General features: G+C 42.0%; 1 protein-coding gene across 2 annotated transcripts in view; it reads right to left on the bottom strand.

The window, feature by feature from the left end:
• Nucleotides 1–23,423, bottom strand: part of LOC140165105 (T-complex protein 1 subunit zeta-like) — a 328,487-nt gene that overhangs the window by 15,352 nt on the left and 289,712 nt on the right. For both annotated transcript variants that reach the window (XM_072188533.1, XM_072188532.1), the window contains exon 2: nt 8,429–8,588. In XM_072188533.1, the coding sequence (XP_072044634.1) occupies nt 8,429–8,565 (137 nt within the window). In that variant the 5' untranslated portion in view covers nt 8,566–8,588. The remainder of the gene's footprint in view (nt 1–8,428; nt 8,589–23,423) is intronic.

Below are 23,423 nucleotides of genomic sequence, written 5' to 3'. Positions count from 1 at the left end.
ATGCAGTTAAAATAAATGTAGGATACACTCTAAAGAAAATATCTTCAAAAATGTAATCAATATTTTGTGCGTGAAGTTACGTATATTTTCACACCCTGTATCACCACTTTGGTCAATCATAACATGGCAAAAGTAAACATTTTATTTAAGCTCATAGTGTTGCCTGCCACAAAATTATATTACATTTGAGGTAAATTTCATATCAGTAGCAAATGCAATAAATTATTAATTTACTAGTAAAATTAATTTTTTTCATGATATCACCCTATATATTTTCTTACGCACCCTGTATACCAATTTCATTTTTGCCTAGTTGGATTCCTTGGAACATAAGCTTTCCAAAAATGTATAGTTTTGTTGATGTGAAATGTATAGTTTTAGAGATGTAACAATTTAAGTGAAAAGGAGGACAACTGATCAAAATCAATGCTTGTAACGCAAATGTGCCCCACCATATGACACATGACCTTAAATGAAAAATTAGGGGCTTTCCCCAAAACAAACCCTGTCGTGTTTCGTATGAGTGCAAAGGTCACCAAAATCCAAATTACCCACAAAATAGTCCCAAACAAAAATGTTTGGTAGACTCATAACCGGTGCGATCTTACCTTTCCGATGTTGATTAAGATACTTCTTGCATCGATCCCGAGATGCGGAAAAAAACCAATAGTCATTTTGTCCCACATAAATGAATAAATAACAAAAACCCCCCGATCCCCCGGTGGACTCACCCAAAAGGTGACGTCACACCATATGATCGTCCCTTATCCGACTTGGGATCCCCTACTCGGACCAAACTTGTAGGGGGTGGCGGGGTCGGGATAATCAACATCGGAAGGTAAGATCGCACGGTTATGAGTCTACCAAACATTTTTTTGTTTGGGACTAGACTCAGTACACGGTCGATCTTACCGCTTCGATGTTGATTAAGATACTTCTTGCATCAACATCTGAAAGATCGATCTAGCAAGTAACCGACGGATGGAGGTACAAGATTGGTCAGCATCTGATCAGGGATCGGGAGCGGGTTACGATGGTTGTCGCAGGGTCAGAAAATCTTTCCCCCCAACGGTCGAGAAACAAAAAAGACCACGCGATCACAGACATAAGCCTCCTTACTTAATAAGTTTGGTGGTTAAGAATAGCGACACTGGTTCTTACCATGCTGAGTATTCTGTATAGTCTGAAAACCTGGTACCCGTACACCACCGTATTATGATCGCCAGAACAATGTCCCGGTAAACCTCCCGCCCCGTCTCTGATTACTAACGTAAACGGAAGTATCGTAGAGAAGGGCGAAGGTGGCTTCCGGGACACCGCCTGCTAGATCTCCTCAAGGGACAACCGAACGGTATACCCAAGATGATGAGATAGCTCGTGTCGAGTGGGTCGTGGGGCGCGAAACCTTCGCGATCCCCGGACCCCACCAACACCTGGACCAGCCATTGCGACAGCGGCTGGACCGAAAGGCTCTGTAAGGGTGATGAATGCGGTCGTGAGTCCTCGCAAGGCTTGTGTTCGGAAGAAATAGTGCTGCAGCGCCTTATCGGACACCCCAGCCTATCTTTGGCTTCAGCCGAACCTTGCCCAACCCTGGGGATTGGAGAGGGACGAATGTCGGTATGCACCGCGCCTGTTCAGTAGTCACGAGAACAGAGCGCCCGAAACAGTGTCGCTCCAGTGTTTGTGAACACTGAAGCTAACCTCGAGACCGTGTGCAACTCAGCACCGCCGTCCCGAAGCCAACGCCAAACCGGAAAGCCATCTTGAGAGTTACGTATTTAAGCGGCGCTTTTGACGGAAGGTCAAAAGGGTGACCCTTAAAGTAATCTAAGACTGTGTTGGGATCCCTAGGAGGATCACTTTCCGTTTTGGTAGACACTCGTTGAACATACCGTCGAGGCGTAGACTAATAAGGTAACCATCGGCTATGATAGTCGACCCGTCTCGAAACCTCGGTGAATGGAGAGGACAGCTGACTTATAGCTGGCCCCAGTGGCCCGCTGAAGTCTTGCTTGGAACTTTTCTGTCAGAAACTCCGGAACTAGCAGCACAGAGGCTCTAGCGGGAGAGCTATTTGTCTCATTGCACCAAGCGTAGTATGGAGCCAGACTCTGGCTATACGTCACGGAGGGTAGACTTCCGCTCTAGCCCGGCGATGAGAAAAAAAAACAGCTTCTGATGAAAAGTATCCCTCCGCTGCGTGTCCCCTGGTAAGGGCCATGCACCTAACTGCAGGTGCTCTAGTGCTAGACTGGGTACCTCCGCTCCGGGCATCCGGAGTAGATCTGGTACTGGGAGTGCCAGCGGCTTTGCCGCTAGCAGAATGACAATGCAGTCTTCCCACCCGATCTTGGCCACCACCCTCATGAGTAGTGAGATCGGAGGGACTGCATAAGCTGTCATCCTCCCCAGTCTATGGACAGAGCGTCCCACGGTGAATGCTTGGGGGTCCGCGACCCTTGAGCAGTACACGGCAGTGGATGATTGCGATGAGATGCGAACAGATCTTTCGAGGGTGGTACATCCCTTGAAGATCGCCTGAGCGACCTGCGAGCAAGGGACCATTCTGCTGGTCCCGACACCCTTCCTCGTGACAGATTGTGCGCGAGGATGCTGGTGACGCCCGCGATGTGTATCGCTCTCATCGTAATCTGCCTGAACTTGCACCACCCTATCAGGTGTCGTGCATGCAGGCTCAATCGTGGTGGCCCGGAGTCCCCTTGTCTGTTGGGGTAGGCTACCACGGTTGTGTTATCCGTCAGGACAACGGTATGTGATTCCACGATCACCTCCTCGTGGCGAGGAGGTTGATGTGAAACTCTGTCTCTATGGCCCCCATAGGCCCGAGACGGAGTCTCCGTGGATGTGGACCCCCAGCCCCGCTTTTGACGCTATGGTCGTCACTACGTGACATACCGGGGTGCAGGAACCTGACACCCTGGGTCAAATTGGGCTGATGGGTCCACCACCAGAGTTCCTCTCGCCGATCTCCGACAACGGAACCGCGAGGGATATTGGTGACGACTGGGCCTGCAAGCAGGCTAGAAGGTGTAGTTGGGTAAGCCTACCGTAGAAACGGCAGTACAGTACGAGGTCTACCATACTGGCCATTAGGCCTACCACCTTCATCCATGCCACAGCGGGTTTTGCCCGAGACTCGGCCAAGAGTCAGGCACACCGCACCATGTTCGGCACCCGCTCGGGTGAGAGCACCGCGAACCCCTCCGTGAGGGTGATCTGGGCCCCTACAAATAGTGGTGTCTGCGTGGGGACCACGCTGGACTTTTTTGAGCTGGTCAAAAAATGCAGGGTCCCGCACCCTACGGACTATCAACCCCATGAGACCCGTAGTCTTCAGTGGAGTGCGTCCAGATATGAGCCAAACGTCCAGGTAGCAACTGATGTTGACACCCCTGTGCTTCAGGTACGCTGCCACCGCTCTGACCAAGAGTGTTAAACACCCTGGGAGAGATGGACAGGCGGATGGCGGTATCAAAACTGGTAATTTTGATCCTGTACCTAGAAGCGCAGATGCCTCCGATCTTGAGAGGCGATTGGCATATGCAGATAGGCGTCCGAGAGATCTAGCGATGCTGTTCCCATGCCCCTGATGGGGCAGGCTAGCACCGAGGCGAGAGTCCCCATTCTGAACCTCTTGGGCCTGAAGAACGTGTTCAACAGCCTGCGGTCCCGGATGGGGCTCCCGTCGCCGGTCTTCCTTGGAGCCAATGGCTCCAAGATCACCCGTAGAACGGGGGTAGACAGGACAATCGCCCGCTTCGTGAGAAGCTGTGTGATCCCTGTCAGTAGTGCCCGGCGCTGGGGGCCGCCTGACGGCACTACTGTGGACCTCTGAAATGTGCAGACGAATGTGGGGAGACTGGGTTGCCAGTCTGTAACCCCCACTCACCACTGACCATACCCAGGCGCTCAAAGAGATGGTTTCCCACCTCTGGGTGAAAGCCATAAGCGGTCGTCCACTGGGAGATCCCCTGTGGAAAAACCGCTGAGCCCCCAGGAATGCTCTGCCTAGCTTCCCTTGGAAGAGCGCTTGCTCTTCTTCGGGCTTGCCAGCTGTTCCTGTGCGGCCCTTGCGCCTCCCAGAAATGGGTGCTGCAGAGGTAGTGGGCTCGGGTACTGTTGGTGGTGCACGGCCTGCTGAAGTCGGAGCTCCTACCCATGGTAAGGGCAGTTTCCGACCTCTTCAGAGTGCTCCCGTTGGTAGCTTCTTTGCACGGTCCTCCGCCGTAGCGCAGAAGCATCCAAAGAGAAAAAGGACCCTGCCTTTCCATCGCTGTTGAGCGATTGGAGTGGCAGGCCCCTCCCCGCGCTGAGTGGACACCCTATGGGCTAGGCCCATGGAGCTCTCGTTGAGGCTAGCTGTTAGCACCGCTAATAGGCTCACCTCATGCGGAAGAGCTCAGATGTTGTCTGGCGTGATACGCTTGACGACATCTGGGTCCCTCTCGGATCCCCTCAGGTAGGTCTCGTGGTCCTCCCGCGTTACACGCAGAGGAAGCGTGCAAGCACGCAGCGCCATAGCTCTACTGAGCTCGACAGCCCCACGATATCTACCCGTGAGGTTTGCCGGGAATGAGAGTGCAGGCGTCCCCTGTGAGGAAGCAGCAGCTGAGCATCCTACTGAAAGGATCCCTGGTCCTCCTCCATGGACTCCCCCTTAGGGGTGTCCGGAGGAAGATCAGTGCTGTTGCTCCCCTCGCAGGGGCAGCGGGGAAGGAGACTGTAGTGATGTCACTACCGGACTCAGCTTCCGACTCCTTTCCCTCGCCCACAGTATCCGTATCATGCTCTGATGATGACGGTAACTGAGGACGGGCATCTGAAAGCGGGTAAGAAGGCATAACCACTGTGTGGCTCGCCGACTACCTGCCAGCAGAAGAGGGAGTACTCCCGCAAGACCCTGAGGTATCCGCCATGGCACCACTGGGTCCGCATGCTCTCGCAGCCGTCGTCCTAGCGCTTAGCAGCACAGGGCCTACCCTGATCAAGATCTGGGTTAGCCCCATGCCGGCTGGCCTGGTCAACAGCTGATGATGGTACTGCGTGGCCATCGCTAGGCGACACTTGCCACGGTACTAGGCCGTGGAAGAAACACCCTGCGGCGGGTACCACTGGGCATACCCCGCCGGCAGCTGACCCTGAAAGGATCCGCCACCAGGGTAACCCCATGGTACTGCAGTACCAGCACCGCCTCCCCCCCCCCCCCCTTGTTGCCACAGAGACTGTGGCGACTAAGGCGAGTGCTGCGGTACCGGTGCGGTATCAGCGTGGGTACCGTGAGGGTTCCCAACTGTGGACCGCTGTACCCTCGCCACACTGCGTTCCCTGTTTGGGGGATCAAGCTGTGTGCTGGCGTGGTACCGGCGCGGTACTAGCGTAGGTGCCCGTGAGGGCTCCCGGCTGTGTACCACTGTACCCATGCCTCACTGCGTTCCCCGCAAGGGATCAAGCCGTGTATGGGTACCCTTCTATACCGGCTGTCCCTTGGCTAGAGGGAGCTTGCCTAGTACCACGGGTAGCTGAGCGTGCATACCCCGATCAATCACCTCGCCACCTGAATAGGCAGCGTCAATCAATGGAGCTATGCCCTGTTGATTTGACAGTGATCGATCAAGAGAGGGTAATTGACCCATTGACGGTAATGGATCACCCACGCTCCGCTGGCTCTCGAGGACATAAGTGGGTTGTTGATCAGCTAGGCTGTTCAAGCTACTTACTGTACCCTCTAGAGCTTCGCCCAAGGTCGCTGTGTGTGGCGGACCACTCACGGCAGCTATGGGCGGGTGCATAGCGGCTACCACTGAAGTCAAGCCGTAGCTCGCCTTTTGTAGCTGCCACCGAATGCACCTGGGTCGCTGTCCCGTGAGAGACTGCGAGCCCAACCCCTGAATAATCGCCAGCCAGTCCCTGTGGACAGCCAGCAGCTATTCTAGGGCCCAGGGTATCACTCGGCGGTCCCGCCATGGAACGCTGCCGTGTGACAACCCCAGTTGGTTCTGCTAAGACTACACCCACAGCGTTAGCAGCGTATCGTCTCTGTTGAACCCATGCATGCTAGGGTTCAACCCAGGCAAGCCCGGGTACCCTTGCATGCTGCCCGTCGCTGCTACTACTGTGGCTGTTTGAGCCCGTGACATGCCTGCAACAGACAGGTGTCCTCCTGCTAAAAACCCGTGAGGATTTTCGCTAGAGGGCTGGTATCCTCCTGCTACAAAACCCGCTAGGGTTTTCGCTGGTGGTTACCGCTCTGCTGCCTGCTACTTTGCTCCGACGTATAGTCAGTGCTTTCGCTGGCTGCTGAGCCTTTGGACGCGCTTAGCAGTCCCGAAGGAACCGCCTGCTTGTCCGGGGACCGGAGCCCCTTAAGCAGACCTGCCATGACCCATAGGGGCTGTCACAGCAGAATCTACCGTGTCGACTGGTATCCTCCTGCTGCAAAACCCGCTTAGGGTTTCCGCTGGTGGTTACCGCTCTGCTGCCTGCTACTTTGCTCCGACGTATAGTCAGTGCTTTTCGCTGGCTGCTGAGCCTTTGGACGCTTGCTTAGCAGTCCCGAAGAACCGCCTGCTTGTCCGGGGACCGGAGCCCCTTAAGCAGACCTGCCATGACACATAGGGGCTGTCACAGCAGAATCCACCGTGTCGACCTTACCAGTGCCCTTGGTAGATTTCTTCTTCGCCTTATGGCGATGACGGAGCCTATCCCAATCGTCAAGCTGGAACTCGGAGAGTCCTAAGCAAAAGAAAGACATCTAGAAGATCGTGAGCACTCCCTGTGGGTGAAACAGAGCGGTGTGGGTCCCGCTCCGTCACCAGGGAAGGGCAAGCCCGACAGGGCCGAGGCGAAGCGAGGAGAAAAGGGAGGGGGCTACCCCCCAACACGCGACTCAAGCCCAGTAAGCAAACCTGAGCACGGAGGCTGGTCGCTAACGTTAGGGGTAAAGTAAGGACTGGCTAGCTTTATTACTAAAATGTCAGACGGGTCCCTACCAATCCCCACCGTATGAATATCTGATTAACTTGTCTTTATTGGACGGTAATGAAGACATAACGATAGAGTAATCACCCTAACATAGCAACAATAACCTACCGTACATGAAATACAATGTGTATGTACAAACATCTATTGTAACTTACAGGCTGCAATGGTTGTTTTACGTGGAAACAAAATGAATGGCGTCAACGAAATGCCATTTTGAATTGCTCGTGTGTCCCGTATATAAACGGAGGCACGATATGTAGCTAAGTTTTGGATCGTTTTTTGTCACTTTTTCGCCAGAAAATGCCGTCAAAACTATCCTCAGGCGAACAATACCGGTTTGGTTTTACCTAAGGTGTGAACTACAACCGTATATCTCGCCTTTGGTCGAGAAATTGATACACAGTGCTATGAACAATCGATAGGCACGCGTCTGTGTCAGTCGGAGACCAAGGAGGATAAGGGACGATCATATGGTGTGGCGTCACCTTTTGGGTGAGTCCACCGGGGATCGGGGTTTTTGTTATTTATTCATTTATGTGGGACAAAATGACTATTGGTTTTTCCGCATCTCGGATCGATGCAAGAAGTATCTTAATCAACATCGGAAGCGGTAAGATCGACCGGTGTACTGAGTCTGATGACATCATCCAGGACTGGTCCAGGTAAGTCTCGTGGAGTCTCGTGGATAAATCCAAATCGAGATTTCGTGAATTTCAACTTCAAGCAGACGAAAAAATGGCGTCCCGTTGATCGAGTCACTACAGTGGTAACTCCAGCTCTGAACTTCAACAAGTTCATGACATTAAAAAACACGCTTAATGTTCTTTTTTTGTGGAAAACTTTACATAATCGGAAAATTTCATCTTTAAACTCCGTAAAAATAATTTCCTATTGTATTTGGAGTTTTGAAAGGATGAGAAATGGTGAGTTGTTTTCACTAAGTTTTACACACAAACAGATACAAATGAAATGCGTAAATCATCGTATAGACGTATGCACAGCTGATCTCGCTACAAAAGGGCTTATTATTGGTTTAAATTAACTTTTTCATTTTTTTACCATTTTTGATTAATTGTTTTAAGTGCTTCTACAACTTTTGGATACAATTACAATACCTTTATGATCATATGATAACATTTTATCTATTGCTAGATTTCATTTTCAAAGGAAAGGTGCAGAATTCAACAGCACGACAGGTTTTTTCCCATATTTTACCAAATTTTTCTTTGAAATTTTCACATGTAAAAACACGTCTTGACTTTTTAAAATACCTGATAGGATTGCGCATAATGTCTAGCATTCCACTGGTCTCTTTTGACTTTATCATGGGGTATAGCAGTTCTTGGAATTAAAAATGCAGCAAAACCAAGCCCAAACCAAAATGAAAATGCATGAATCAAAAAACAAAACAAAAAAAACTTACATTTTTATCGTTCCCTTTGGACCCAGATTTGTTCGTAAAACATCTTGAAGTCCTCTCGCAGCGCTTGTGTTAATTGCAAGCGCCTGAGCTGCTCTAGCAACCTCGGCTTTGGGATTTAATGCTTTAATTGCTGCCATTTTATGTAGCTTTCAATGTCCGACGCGATGTACTTCCTAGCAATGGCAAACACTGGAAAACATGTGGATCGAAATTGCTAGATCAACGTTCACAGTGTTGACAAGAGAATCGCTATTCTTTTACGTGGGAAAAAAGTTGAGCAAGACCAGCGAAATAATTAATTGATATTGCACAGGGCGTATGTACTCCATTATGTGCGTAGTCTATAACTTTCAGGCGTATTGCATAAAAAAATACCAGAGCAAAATTGCCACGGCCAAAAAGGTTCACCGGAACTTCAAGTCCTAAGGGCAGAGGCTTTTAGGCCAAAATTTTGGAAAGGTGGCACTCAGTTTGGAAAATTAAAAGGGCATTCCCGGAGGGCATTTCGTGATCCACAGCCTCATGCCCCCCACTTTCTAAAAAAAAATTGAAATTTTTATAGGCCTACCTATGATCTAAAGTGCTTCTGAAGATCATCATCAAGAGGAATGAAGAACAAAATGGAGCAAGAAATATCTGATGAGCAGGCAGGAATCAGGATTTCGTGAAGGAAGGGGAACTAGGGACCAAATTGTCAATATCAGGAATGTGATTGAGAAATGCAGAGAGCATAGACCCCGGTATAGACTTCCTCTTTACATGTGCTTCATCAGTAAAGCTTTTGAGTGTCACCCTCATGTGGGAAACTATGAAAAAGATGGGTTTCCCAAGTCATTTTGTGGATCTGATCAGCTGCTTATATATATGGAGACCAAGAATCGGCAATCAGAACAAGTAGTGGGGACACGTGCACTGATTGGTTCAAGATTGGAAAAGGCTTACGACATATATCGACAGGGCTGTGTGCTATCACCAAACCTATAACATCTGAAGACATAATGAGAACAGCTTTGGAGCCGGGGGTTTGAAGGTGGAGTGAAGTTTGCCAGAATTACTAACATGAGGTACGCCGATGATACCACTCTTATTTGTAGCAGCAGAGCCGTATTATAGAGCTGATTGATCTTTTGAAGGGCATCAATAAGGCCAGCGAAGAAAAACACCTTCTCCTGAACATAAAGAAGACAAAAATAATGGTTGTAGACAGAGAGCGGAAAAGTGATGCGTTTGTGATAGATGGACAGCAGATTGAGGATAGGAGGTACGGGAGGGCGGGACGGGAGGTACCGGTACCTGCGTACGGGCCTGCAACCAACATCTTGGACTAATGACGTGAAGCTGGTTTCTAACCAAGGAATGCAAGGTAGCTCAAGGTGCAACGCACTTGGCATCCAGATAGAGTGAGATGGCGTGCTCTTGTGATGACCACAGCAGCGTTTAATACACAGCGCGGCCACCGGCTGACACAGAGAGAGAGAGAGAGAGAGAGAGAGGAAACTCTGCATGGCTATACATAAATGATGTATTTCTTGCAGATTAATTCGTTAAGCAAAAATATCGTCAAATTTGAATTTCGTTCTGGTATAGAACGAAATTACAACAGTGGGATGGAGCAGTGAAATACACATAATCATGCTATTGAAAAATGTCATAACAAGAATTTGTCTTTCAAAAGACAAAGTTCACGGAACAGGTGTATAGTACTTTGAGCTACTTTGGTCTAACTTTCAATTTTCATATAAAACCTACTCTGCACTTATTTGACAATAAATAAGTGATTTGAGGTATAAATGATAGCCTACTTGCATCTTGACTCTGGGAAAATACTTTTCAGAAAACCTCCTTTTGCATTTAGATTTTTAAGCTATACCTCCAGGAAACAAATATGGCTATTATACAAAGAAAATTACATGAAAATGTCTACTGTATCAGCCCATCATGCATCAGATGCTATTTCCCGTTGGATGCCCCGTTCCTTTTTAAAAGAAGTTTTATTTGGAAGCAAATCGCCTAATGTGTTTCAGGAACACTGCATGTCAAATTATTTTGTTGAATAGTTTTGATGCTACATGCCTTATCACTAAAGTAAACAAATTACAATACATTGTGGTCTTGCTAGATTTTGTCATGGATATTTGTCTCATATCCAGCTTAATGAACACCAATAGTTTGTAAAAGATAATATACATTGGATATGTTTATACGCACATTGCTTGGTTATTACAAGAGTCAATAAACATTCAAATAACTATAGATTAGTGAGCTTAATTTTGTGCAGTGTAGTTATTTAAATCGCCTATAAATGGGTTTCTATACAGATATGCCTAATAACTAAGTAAATAAATTATAGTTAAGTTAATTATACTGACCAATAAGGACAATAGCAAATAGTCATTATAGAAGCCACACTGCTCCCTTATTTGCCAAATACAATATTATAACTCTTGCAGACACCTACAAACTTTAATTGGGGGTATTTATGTACAAGTACAGTAATAATGAATTACCGGGCGTATTTGATGGTTTTTTTACACTACGTTCCAATATTCATAATTACCAAACGAGAAACGCAGATAAATTCAAGAACAACAAAACATTTACTGACCATGCCATTCGTACTGCTGGTCCAATATTATGGAATTCATTGCCAAACTCAATAAAAACGGCAAATTCATTGAAACATTTCCGTAAGATATATAAACGTGACTTGATCTCAAAATATGATTAATTCTTGAGCATTGTGTTTCTCGTTTGTTTGTTATACTTTGTTTTGTTTTTAGGCCTACTTCTTTTGATGGTAACATTTCTTTGTTAAGGGGGGTGACTTCCTCTGGCCTTACTGGCCTTCTGGTCATCCCCTCCATAATTCGTTTGTTTGATATTGCCTTTGTTTTTAAAATTTATACTTGTGTTATTTCATGTGAATTATGGGAAAATAAAATATCTTGTATCTTGTATCAATCAGCTATGTGTATTATCAGCATGTGATGACTGTTAAGCCAATTGCAAACATGTTTAATAAAAAGGCTTAAAAATTCCTACACTGAGCAGCCTCACTCAGGATTAAATGTACTAAATAGTAATTGACATGGGTAGCAGGATTAGATAAAGGCACACAAACGAGTGTATGAGATAGGCCTATTAGGAATTATTTCCTAGCCTCTTAACCACATGGTTGGTGGGTTACAATAACAATAGCTATTCCAGACACATGGTACCGTATGTAAGGAATAAACTGTGCAAATGAGATGTGGGTGCAAGTGGTATTAACGTTCACTGGCGTGAACAAAAAGAGGGGTTGGTACAATTTGTGACCCTACTTCTCATACCCGACTTTTCATACCCCACTTGACCCAACTTTTTATCGTTATGATAAATCATTTTAGATATTTCAATGAATACTAAATAAAGTGTAAATGAAGTCTACCGAATTGAAAAGGCTAAATCAGTGTAATTGGTGAAAAATTATGATTTAGAAATTATTATTTATAAACATCGCCCTTCCTCGTGCGCAGCCATAATCTCCAAACCAGTCGTTCATAAGTTACCTTTTCATGAGGAAGTATACCTGTCCGCATGGTGACATTATAAACGTCAATATTGTCATTGCATGTTATTCAGCCCTTTCACTGCTACCAACATTTGAGATTAATTGAGTATTGATTTCAGTGTACCGCTCAGTTGCTCCAAGCAAGTTCAATCAAGTTAGCATATCAAGGCTTAATTGGTCAATGCATTGTGATATAAGCAAACACTTATTGATTGGCTTGAGCAAACTTTATAACCAGGTTTAGGGAGTGTTCAGAACATGGGGGGCTGGGCACTTGGAAATTGGAGTCAAATGGGAGTTTTGACCCCACCCCCCCTCTTCCTTCCTTCCATATATACGTGCTTACCTCAACAGTTTGAGTATCAACGCACGGGCTTTACGACATACGTACGTGCACAGTTTTCCAGAGAACCTGAAACTTTTTTGACCCCCCATCTTTGGACATACACAACCTTTTAGATCAACCCTTTCCAAGAATTTAAAAAACAACTTATGATTTGTGCAATAACGATCACAATCCCAATTTACATTATAACAAGTATACACTAAGTTTAATGGTTGTACATTTTTTTAATTTATAGGCCTTTAGGCCTATTTCCTACACTGAAACATGCAAGTTTTATAGGGTGACTTGTATGAAGTTTAATTTCATTGTTTGCATTCTAATATTTTCATGTTTCATTCTTAGAACCAATAATTAAATAAAAATAACACAAAAAGGGAAATTGAGAGAAACATCTGGGCACATAGGCCTACTCAAGATTTTAGTGCTTTATCAGACTTGTTTATCAGGGGCGTAATTTTTCTGTGGTCAGTGGAAAAATATAAATTTCGGGGCAAAGACGAAAAAAATGTCGGTTGCATCATTTTGACCCGGTATTATCAGTGGAATATTATACATACCGGTATACTCTTTTCTTATAGAGACTGGATAAATGTAAAGTCTTCGAGCTTCCAAAAAGAAATGTTGTAGGCCTATGTTCTTGTTCTTTGGTATTTTCTTGTTAAAACTTTTTGACCCCCGCCCCTATCAGGAGCAAAAACTTTTTGACTCCCTTTTGAAGACATAAAACTTTTTGACCCCTCCATTTTGCCACCCCATAGTATTTCTGAACAATCCCTTAGTCCAGGCGATTAGAATTGCACAGGGCTCAAAACTCATCAATACCTATCACAATTTTGTATCTAAATATGGCTGAACGAGGCTTTGAAATTTGAGATGAGAAAATGCTTGAAAACGCTGTTCTTTATCAATAATATTAAGGAAATGTGTATGGTATTTGCTTAATATTTGATTACCAACGGAATAAACTGCGAATATCTAACAAAACTTTAAAAATAAGTCGGGTCAGGTGGGGTATGAAAAGTCGGGTATGAAAAGTAGGGTCACAAATTGTACCAACCCCAAAAGGAGGATGTAAAAAGGATAACTATTTACAAAAAGGGGGAAGTATTTTGCAAAAGAGGGTGGGGTAATTAAAAATCGGGGAATAAATAATAAAAGGGGGAATTTGGCGGAGATCAGACACCGTACGAAGTACTCTTAAGGTCCACTTTTTCAAAATCCCTCCCCAATAAAAAATAAATGAACCGCTATACGCCCCTGGGTATAGGCCTACCGTGGAACGCCGAACCGTCTGTCTACCGAGCTCGTCGACTGTTAAATATCAAATAGGGGGAAGTGGGGCAAATTGGTCCACCTAATGTCCCATTTTGCCCCACCAGATTTTACTCGGCTATAATACTAATACCCGACAACTTGCGACAAGTAACCACTACAAAACAAAATGTACATCACCAAGAGTCCAGTAGACTTACGTTTCACACCAAAATGGTGCCCGTCAGCCCCTGTCTTCATTATTCTATTAAGGAGTCTTTAAGGCGTCCCATTTTACCCCACTGCGAAATTGTTGCTGTAAAGAGGCTGGGGTAAAATGGGACAGCTGGGGTAAAATGGGACGCCATTGATTTACTATGGGATTTTTTGTTGGGGCAAATGGGACAGTGCGAGTTAGCACACAGTAAATCAATAGCGTCCCATTTTACCCCAATTTGACACATTTCTAAAAGAAAACTTTTCTTATAATTTTCGAAGAAAAAAGTTACAATTTTTACTTTAATTAATTGAAAAGGTGGCTTAGAAGTTATTTTTTAATTTGAGAAACACTAATCCGGGCCATTGATTTAGTTATTTAACCTCAAGTCGTGACCTCTGCTTAGATATGAAAACAAAATGTAATATTGATTTTGATGTGTTAAGCTTTCGGCCCTCAGAAGTTCCTGTTTTAATGAAGAATGGTACTTTTAATTGGTTGGAAATATAAATAGACATTATATCAAAGTTATTTTGTTGCAAAATGGGCAAAATGTGATTATTTTAAGGTATAAAAGTGTTTTCGAAATCACTGTCCCAAATTACCCCGTGTCCCAATTTACCCCAGTCTACTCTAGGCCTATATCAATATCGCGAATTTGAAAACAAGAAATGTCTTTAAAAAGACAACGCCATGGATGAAGATCATGTTTCATAATTTTGCATTGCAAGTACTTGGGAAGCTAGTAAATTTGAATGTTTGGCACAACTAACCGGGTGCGAAATATTGGCATTTATTGGTAAATACCACCAATGACATACTAGGAAATACTCAAAATTTTCATGTCGAAAGCTGAATTGGAAAATGTGTGCTAAATTGGTCTACATTTAATTCATACTTGTAACAAACGGCTCAATTGAAATCACATCCTCTGAGTTTTACAACAATCCAACAATCTATATTCAGATAACCTTAAGAATGTTTGCTGGTTAATTAAGGGATTTCATATCAACCACATTTCATGACAATCCAATTATCTATTATCAGTAACTTGATATGATATTGAAGCATGGTAATTAATTTTAGATATATTTATTCGCAATGTATAGTTTACTGGTAGTTACAATCACATCATAAGGCCACTAACAGTCAATTTTGAGTTTCCCGTCACATAATTTCTGAAAACAAGTGAGGTAACTTTTTCATTATTCATTATTTTTCTGCCTTTCGTTATATGACTAACACGAATGTAAAATGTGTTGTTATTTGCCACTCACTCACTTGAAGATGGATGTTTAGCCCTAATGAGATTCAAAAGTATATTAAAAATAGTCACAATAATGAATTCAAATGAGGGTCAGAAAATGAAGTGAGGGCGGTGACGGGAAACTCAAAATCGACTTTCATTGGCCTAATCAAAAAGACTGATTACTCAATCCCAGGGATTCCCGGTTGCTCTACACGTACCAAAAATGTATAAACCAAAGCCACTATCTAATTATTTCATTAATAGCAATTTCCTAAGTTTCCATCCATAAATAACCACAGAGCATTATCTGTTTACAAAATAAGTGTTTATTTTCAATTAGCCATCTTATCAGTAAAACTGATAGGAGGCCAAATTATAGTCAAATCAATTAGCCATCTTATCAGTAAAACTGATAGGAGGCCAAATTATAGTCAAAAAACAGATTCTTTGTCTGGTAGTCCCGGCAACCCAGTCTATATGTGGCTCAGTTGTAAACTTACACAACACAAACCGACTGTGAAGGAGCCTATATGCACGTAAACAACTTTCTAGTACATGTATAATAAAATCCGTTTTTGAGTATAATAAAGAAAGTCATGCATTGGCAACATGAAGGAAATACCTATTGCTAACTTGGTAAAATGCATACTCGTAGCCCAATCTTGTACATCATAGCACCCAGTTTGGGTTTGTAGTTTCGAAATGTTGCAATTAAACATTAGTTCTTTCAAATATGAAACGCTAAAACACAAATCTAGAACAAACAATCATTATATTTAGAAAGATATAGCAAACTTTCCATGATAGAGATTGGACCCAAGACAAAGTACACCCAAATTAGGTGACAATTCGGAATTAAGCCATGGCTGGAAAAAATCTAAATTATTGGATGATCAGAAGGACATTCTTCGTATTCAGATGTCGGGGCCACTTACCGGTACATTACGTGCTGGATGCACCATGCTCAGGCGGCCTCGAAACGCACCCTAACGAGTATTAGGGCCAACCATAGATTTTCTATGGGCCAACTCAGCGTGTGCAAAACCATTTAAAATCTATGGCAAAACATACCCTCAACAAGTACGACGTAATTTTGAATGTTCAGGTTCTTTTTGGGGCGCCCTCTACGGAGGCGGCCCACAATATAGGCATGAGTTTGTGAGAAGCTTCTAATTTCACTCTTACTAGATTTACTCCGCAATTGTTTTGCTAAAATTATGCCCTTGCTCAGAAATAAAACCACAATATGCTTGGATTTTATTTTATTATTGTTTTCTGTTATGCACAGGATAAAATGGTGTGCGTATATTCTTTGTTTAAAAGACAAAATTAATGGATTTGTAAAAACACCAAATAATTCGAGACCTTTGACCTTTGTAACCACTTTGACCTTTGTAACCAATTTACCGCCTCTTAGAACCCGATAGACGGTGACCAACACTATGGACTACAATAGCCTAATCTGAATGGCATAGTCCAATAACCTCAAATAAACAATCATAGTGCAAAATTTGACCTAACTTGCAGAGTATGAGTTTTTGTACCCAAAGTTTCAAAGTCAGGCATCTTATCAAGATCAAGATAGTGATAGTGAAATAACAATTAACATGCTTATCTTACCAAGGTCTTATCTATCTGCATGGGGTAATTGGAAATTATGGTGTAGCCTATTTGTTTTAAGGATGAAACAACTGGCTCCTTTTGCATGGGAATTAGAACAAATTACTATACAAGCTGTATCAAAAAGTTTGGTACCCAGCAGTTTTGATAGTAATTGAAAAGCCTGGTTCTTCCAAATGCAATATCTTTTGTGACTGTTTATGACATTAATCAACACATTATGCGGATCCTAGATGTGTCAAGGATGTTATGTTTATGAACAAAACGTTACGTTTGTATTTTCAACATTGTTAATCATTGCTACGTGTATGTTAACAAATGACAGTTCTGTAATTATTTTAATTCTTCAATGCTACGTTAGTAAGTATTCTTTTGGATATCATCAAATTGTAAATCTCTAGTCAGATTTTCAGTGTGTTAACAACTATGTATCAAAGATGTTACGTTCATGTACAAAACATTAACGTTCTTATCTTGTAAACATTGTATACCCATATAGCTACTTTTATGAAGAATGAATGTTCTGTAATTGTCTTTTATCCTTCATCTCTATTAGATTTTCAGTGTATTAGCAAGTAGATGATGTAGGCTATATGTATCACAGACGTTATGATGTATATGTATCACAGACGTTATACATTCATAAAAACTTTTCTTTTGGTCAACATAGGGGTAGATCCTCTTCTATACTAGGCCGTATAAAATTAATGTTTTGGTTCTCGTCCCCTCCCTCCTCAATTTCTGGGATTTGTCAGATTTTTTAATTTTTTTTATAGATTTTTCAATTATTTTAGACTTTGGAATGATTTATGAATTTTCATACATATAAATAAGTTTATTAGAGAACAAGGATCACTTCCAAGTCTTTTTTGTGGTACTCTAGGGGTTTATCCTCAGAATCTCACATTTGAAAAAAAAAAAAAAAGTGCCTCATCGTTTCCTCAAGCACTGTTGGAAAAGACCAAAAACTACCGACAATGCTGATTTTACATTGAAAAAAAAAAGAAAACAAAAAAACACCTCCCTCCCTCATCAATTCATGAAAATCCTCTGGACGAGAACCAAAATATTAATTTTATATGGCCCTATCCATCATATACCCCCCTGCATAACGAAATTCAACAATATTCAATATCCAAAGCAATATCATCACTACAATATGCCCCAAAATTGAACTCCCCCACCCCACATAATCGCAAATTGACACGACAGCTTCATTCCAATTCAATTTATTTCATCCAAAACGGTCCTGTGATACACCTTCCCCAATCAAACACATTTCTCTTGCATTTGATCATCTTCTACTCTTCCCTAGAAAAAATCATTATGATACCAAATCCCCGGGACCAAATCTAAACACCATGCCATGGAATTCACCATATCACGTCCAAGCTCACATAATTTGGGCGCCCCATTCCTTTTTATTTAATAGAGCCTATAAGTAGTTTGATGTTTCTTTTAAGAAACATTAAAATGAGCCTAAATGAGCTCATACCTACTAGGTAAATATTTCAATTGTGTGGCAGTTTCGACTCATTTTGCGTGGTCGCATCGCATTATTCCATGTACAAAAAAATAAATGGGAAACTAGTTGTTGCATTATTTTTAAGCCACCCTTTGTTCAAAGTGGCTGGCCAGAAATAATGAAATACTCAAATGTGTTTAAATGAGTCGTTCATGATCGATTGCTACTGATTGGGGAAAAGTCATATATTTAATTCCTTATTTACACAATTTATAAAATCTCTGGTGTTAGGCATGATAAAAATCAAAAATTAACATAAACATTATTTCAATTTAATTGTAATTACTCTATAATTTTGTGGTTCATATTATGTTTCCTTTTTCAATTCGTCCAAAGAATTTCCCGGGAGAATTTCATCTTGATTTTTTGTATTATGTGTTTGCAACTGCCACCCTATTGCAATTTTTTGTATTTATGTGTTTGCAACTGCCACCCTATTGCACACACGTATCGCGGGGTAATGGGGTGGAGACTGGCAATCGCATAAATATAAGGGCGTATTACACTAAATCACTGCGCGAACCGGGTGCGCGAAAGGTGCAATGGTGATGAGTTCCGGTTAAAAGTATTATGCTATTGGAGACGACGTGATGTCTAGGGACCATGTTCTTCGTAAGGTTGACATGTTCTGATTTAAATCGAAGATGCTAGCCTATTAATGACTAAAATAGATATTAATGATTAAAATAGATATGAAATTAATTATACAAATATTTTATCGCTTTCACAAGAAAAGTAGGCCCTGATCAACGGAACAAGTTTAAATGCTAGTTTTGGCGTTGAAATAGCGGCGTCGCTTTTCAACATTTTTAAATAAAAACTGAGCATGTAAAGTTCCCCAAAATTGAAGCTTAAGTAAAATTTCTGTCCTTAATTAATATGGGGATGACGTAAAATAGTGAAAACATAATTATTGTCACGCCTGGTAGAAAACGCCGTTTAAAAAAGTTGATTTTTACGTGCTTTTCAAAGTTATTTGGTGGTTTACGCCCATAATATAATAGGACCGCCCACCACCAGCGCCCTCTGTCCGTACCACAGTGTTGTCGTAATCCAGAAACATGGGTCGCACACTAAACCGGGACACTAAACCTATGCTTTGCATAGAAAAATAGGCTTAAATGCGGATTTAAAGGTTAGTGTTCACTGATCATATTGTCCCCTTTTAATTTCGAACCAAACAAATGAGGTAAAATGAAGAAAATTGCTATTTCATTCCAGCGCCTATACTATGCGTGCTGAGATCTTGGTTCGGTCCGGTCTCTGGATAATTACCCCCCCCTCCGTCCCCTTCTAAATGCTTAGCGCCAAAACCCAATTCCTCTTTCGGCCGTGTAAAATTAATATTTTGGTTCTCGTCCCCTCCCTCCTCAATTTCTGGGATTTGTCAGATTTTTTGTTTAGATTTTTCAATTTTTTTAGACTTTGGAATGATTTATGAAATCTTCATAGGCCCCTACATATAAATAAGTTTATTAGAGAACAAGCATCACTTCCGAGTCTTCTTGTAGTACTCTAGGGGGTTTATCCCTCAGAATCTCACATTTGACAAAAATGGACCTCGTCGTTTCCTCGAGCACTGTTGGAGAAGACCGAAAACTACTAACAATGCTAATTTTACATTGAAAAAAAAACACCTCCCTTCCTCATCAATTTATGAAAGTCCTCTGGACGAGAACCAAAACATTAATTTTATACGGCCTTATGCATAAATTACACCTATAATATTGAACCACAGAACAGGACGCTAAAATTCTGTACCGTAAGGCGTAACTTTGGGAGTTTTTAAACCATGCCTCCCAACAAAACCAATTATATTTTGAACTATCTCTTTTTTATGACATTAGGGTTCCCTTCTATACCTTGAAGTTGAAAAAAAAAATCTTTTTATCATTTTTTAAGGGTGCCCTAGGGGTTAAAAATAATGATTTCTTCCAAAGATATATTCCTTAACAAATTGACACCAAATACTGACTAAAAACAATATTACTGTTTGGAAATATGGCCATTTGAAAAAGAATATTCAGATCGACCAAAGTTACCCCGCTGACCGAAGTAACCCAATTTTACGGTAACCGCTCCCACACTGAGACTGCTGTTCGGATTTGTTTTAAATATTCCTTCCAAATAATTATTCAACTGAACGCAGGTGGTGGCCGCATTGCATTCTCTAAATTCAGTAAATTTTTATCGTCAACCGTGTAATTGAATGGGATTATTTTGAAATTTTAAAACGCTTGAAATATCACAAACAAATAGGCCTATGTTGATAAATAATATAAATACAAGCTAAAACCGTTGGGGTTCGATAATGAACCCCACAAAACTAACCGACTATATTGGAAAATGCCATACGGCCGGGCGGTTTCCACACCACTCCACGCCATACATAAATTCTGCCAGTCACATTTCCCCAATATGAAATTTTTTTAAAGTAAAATTTTAATTTTAATTTTACTTCATTAAAGTTTGGCGGAGGCGAGGTTCGAACTCACGGCGGCGGACTGCTTTGGACACACTATGAACCCAGCGCCTTAGACCAATCGGCCACTTGTCTTGTTGGAATTCATTTGAAACTTATTTGAAGATATAATCGCAACTTCAACATAGGCCTACCACGTGACAAGCAAAGGCAGAAAACGTACCATATTTTGGAATTTTATTTGCCTAAAAACATTTATGTGTATTATTAGCGCTCAATTATTGTTAACTGCGTGTTTTATACAAAAAAAATCCAACAATAAACATGATAACTGGGCGTCTATATGGACAATACATTATATCGATTTTGACACGTGCTTGTGTCTCAGTACATTTCCATGGTCAGTAAAATACTATAGAGGAAAACCTACCATTTTCTTGTATACACGTTCGATGTTTTGATCAAGTATGTGAATATTCGACATTAGACCCAAAATGTTTTTTCAGGAAATAAAAGATTAGATTACCATAAAAACGAAACAGTAATCTTTGGTTGGGTCTAATGTAATATTCACATAGGATTTTCAACGTTTTTTCTATCCTTATTCTTGCTCAATTAAAAAATATTTTGGCGTAGGCCTATATAAAATTGAAATAAAATTCTCTGCTTCTTAAACGACATCAAATGTGCCACAATTGGGTATCACGAATCGTTATATGTGATGCGATCAAGCAAAATCAGTCGGAACTCGGAAATATTAAATTGTCAGTTTCTTACAAAATAGTAAAAAGCATTTACAAAGCTGCATTTTGCAGAAAACTCCATTGAATTTGAACAACCAGTTCCAAAGATATGAGCAATTATAGAGTTTCCAAAACAATAGGAAAGAAAAGGAAATATTACCTTTGTTTGGCTATATCTCAAAATCAATATTTGCGAGTTCCGACTGATTTTGCTTGATCGCATCACATATATTTGCATATATGATGTGCAGTTAATATTCATATTTTCTTTTATACAGAGGATGCTTCAATTTTGACAGGAAAAATATTTTCTTGAAAACCCTCTCACTCGGTTATTTTAAAAAGGTAACCACGCTTCCCTAGAATGTGCAATAAATTAGCATTAAAATTTTTCTTATTCTAACAGCAAGCGTTTCTAGAATGTATTATGGCGAAATGTGGTGTAGGCGGTTTCACAAGTTGCCGGCTCGATCATGTCATCCGCCGCCTGACTGAACGCGTGATTCTAATGTAAATTATGATAGTACCCAGTTTAAATTCAAATGGTAGCTCTAAGCTGAGCCGCGCACCGACATCACCTGGTAAATAATTACCGCCGGTACATTGCACAGCAGGGAAACTAAAATCAATACCCGGGATCGATATACACGTGTATGTGCTATGCACGATATGATATGACGATAAATCTTTAGATGCCGGGGTAGAAAATCATGAAAATGATGAATATCTCCCGTAATTTTTGCTTTCTAAAGGAGCCGATTTTAAGGCTTGCACTTGAATAGGCCTAGGCCTATGTGTTGAAAGAACATGGTAGTCTAGTCGTTAGCTTGCGTATTGACCAGGCCCGTATGCAGGATTTCATTTTGGGGGGTGCTGATTTTGAAAAAGTGGACTTTTTTTCAAAAGGGGTGGACAATTTTGTGAAAAGTGGACAAAATTTTGACCTTTTTTGTCCAAAAAAGCGTAAAAACCGGATTCTGACATTTTGGGACTTTTTGTATACTTTTCCGAACCCACCCCCTTGCGTACGGGCCTGGTATTGACAAACAGTACAACCGTGCGTTTTGAAATCAAAACCTGACAAAAATTCAGCTGCCCTCATTCGTAAACAATCGGGGTAACGAAACATATCACGTTACAAGCGCAATATGTGGCCCGGAGGGGGGGGGGGGCACATCAACAAAATTTGGTGGGTATGGCCCCCCCCCCCCTCCCCCCGGAATTTTGAGGCTGTGAACAAGTAAAATGGGGACTTTTGGAGCTGCGAACAGTCCAAATCAAGGGTCTTTCTTGGCTTTCTGGTTGAAAATCGCCTGAAAACCCTTTCAGAGCTGAAATCAACAAAAATCAAGGGTCTTTCGGAGTTCTGTTTGGTCATAGGGGTATTTCCGGGGGAGCATACCACAAATTGTCATTTGTGTTGAGTGCCACCTCCCCCACGGGTCTCAATAGCCTTAATCGGATGTCCCTCGGCCCATTATGCGTCTCAAAACTAGTATTAAACAGGTCGGAACAAAATGCGTGGCTATTGAAGAACAAGTGGATTCGAATTACCATCATGCATGGCGAATTCTGCCATGTGGGAGTGTGACGCGCTACCCTGGACGTGTAATACATGTAGGCCTACGTACACTCCTAAAAATGACTTACAATTCCAACATAATCAATAATTATTAATTTGAATTTCTCAAAAAGAAGATGGGAATATTTTGTCAATGTGTTTTGATTTAGTACCACGAGTACGAACATAATCAGCACACTCAAATGCGATAAAGCCTAATTAGCATAATTAGGCAGATATCCATAAAACTAATAATGAGATTTGAATAAAATAATGGTACTATTACTTTTGTATTTTATTAAGAACTATCATACATTTGTGGGAACCATAATTATGCTCAAATGTGATGGGTATTTTAGCATTTTTATTATCATCAAACCATGATAAGTGGTATAGGCTTGATAATATCACAAATAATCACCGTTTGCAAGTTAGAAAACTATGGAGTGCAATATCTGGGAGCAAATGCGTTTTTTTTTTTTTGTGATTTTGTCGAGTTTGACAAAAACTT

Source organism: Amphiura filiformis, chromosome 11 (genome assembly GCF_039555335.1).
Source record: "Amphiura filiformis chromosome 11, Afil_fr2py, whole genome shotgun sequence".
Lineage (NCBI taxonomy): Eukaryota > Metazoa > Echinodermata > Ophiuroidea > Amphilepidida > Amphiuridae > Amphiura > Amphiura filiformis.
The sequence above is the reverse complement of the archived record's forward strand: the minus strand, read 5'-3'. Positions and strand labels throughout refer to the sequence as shown.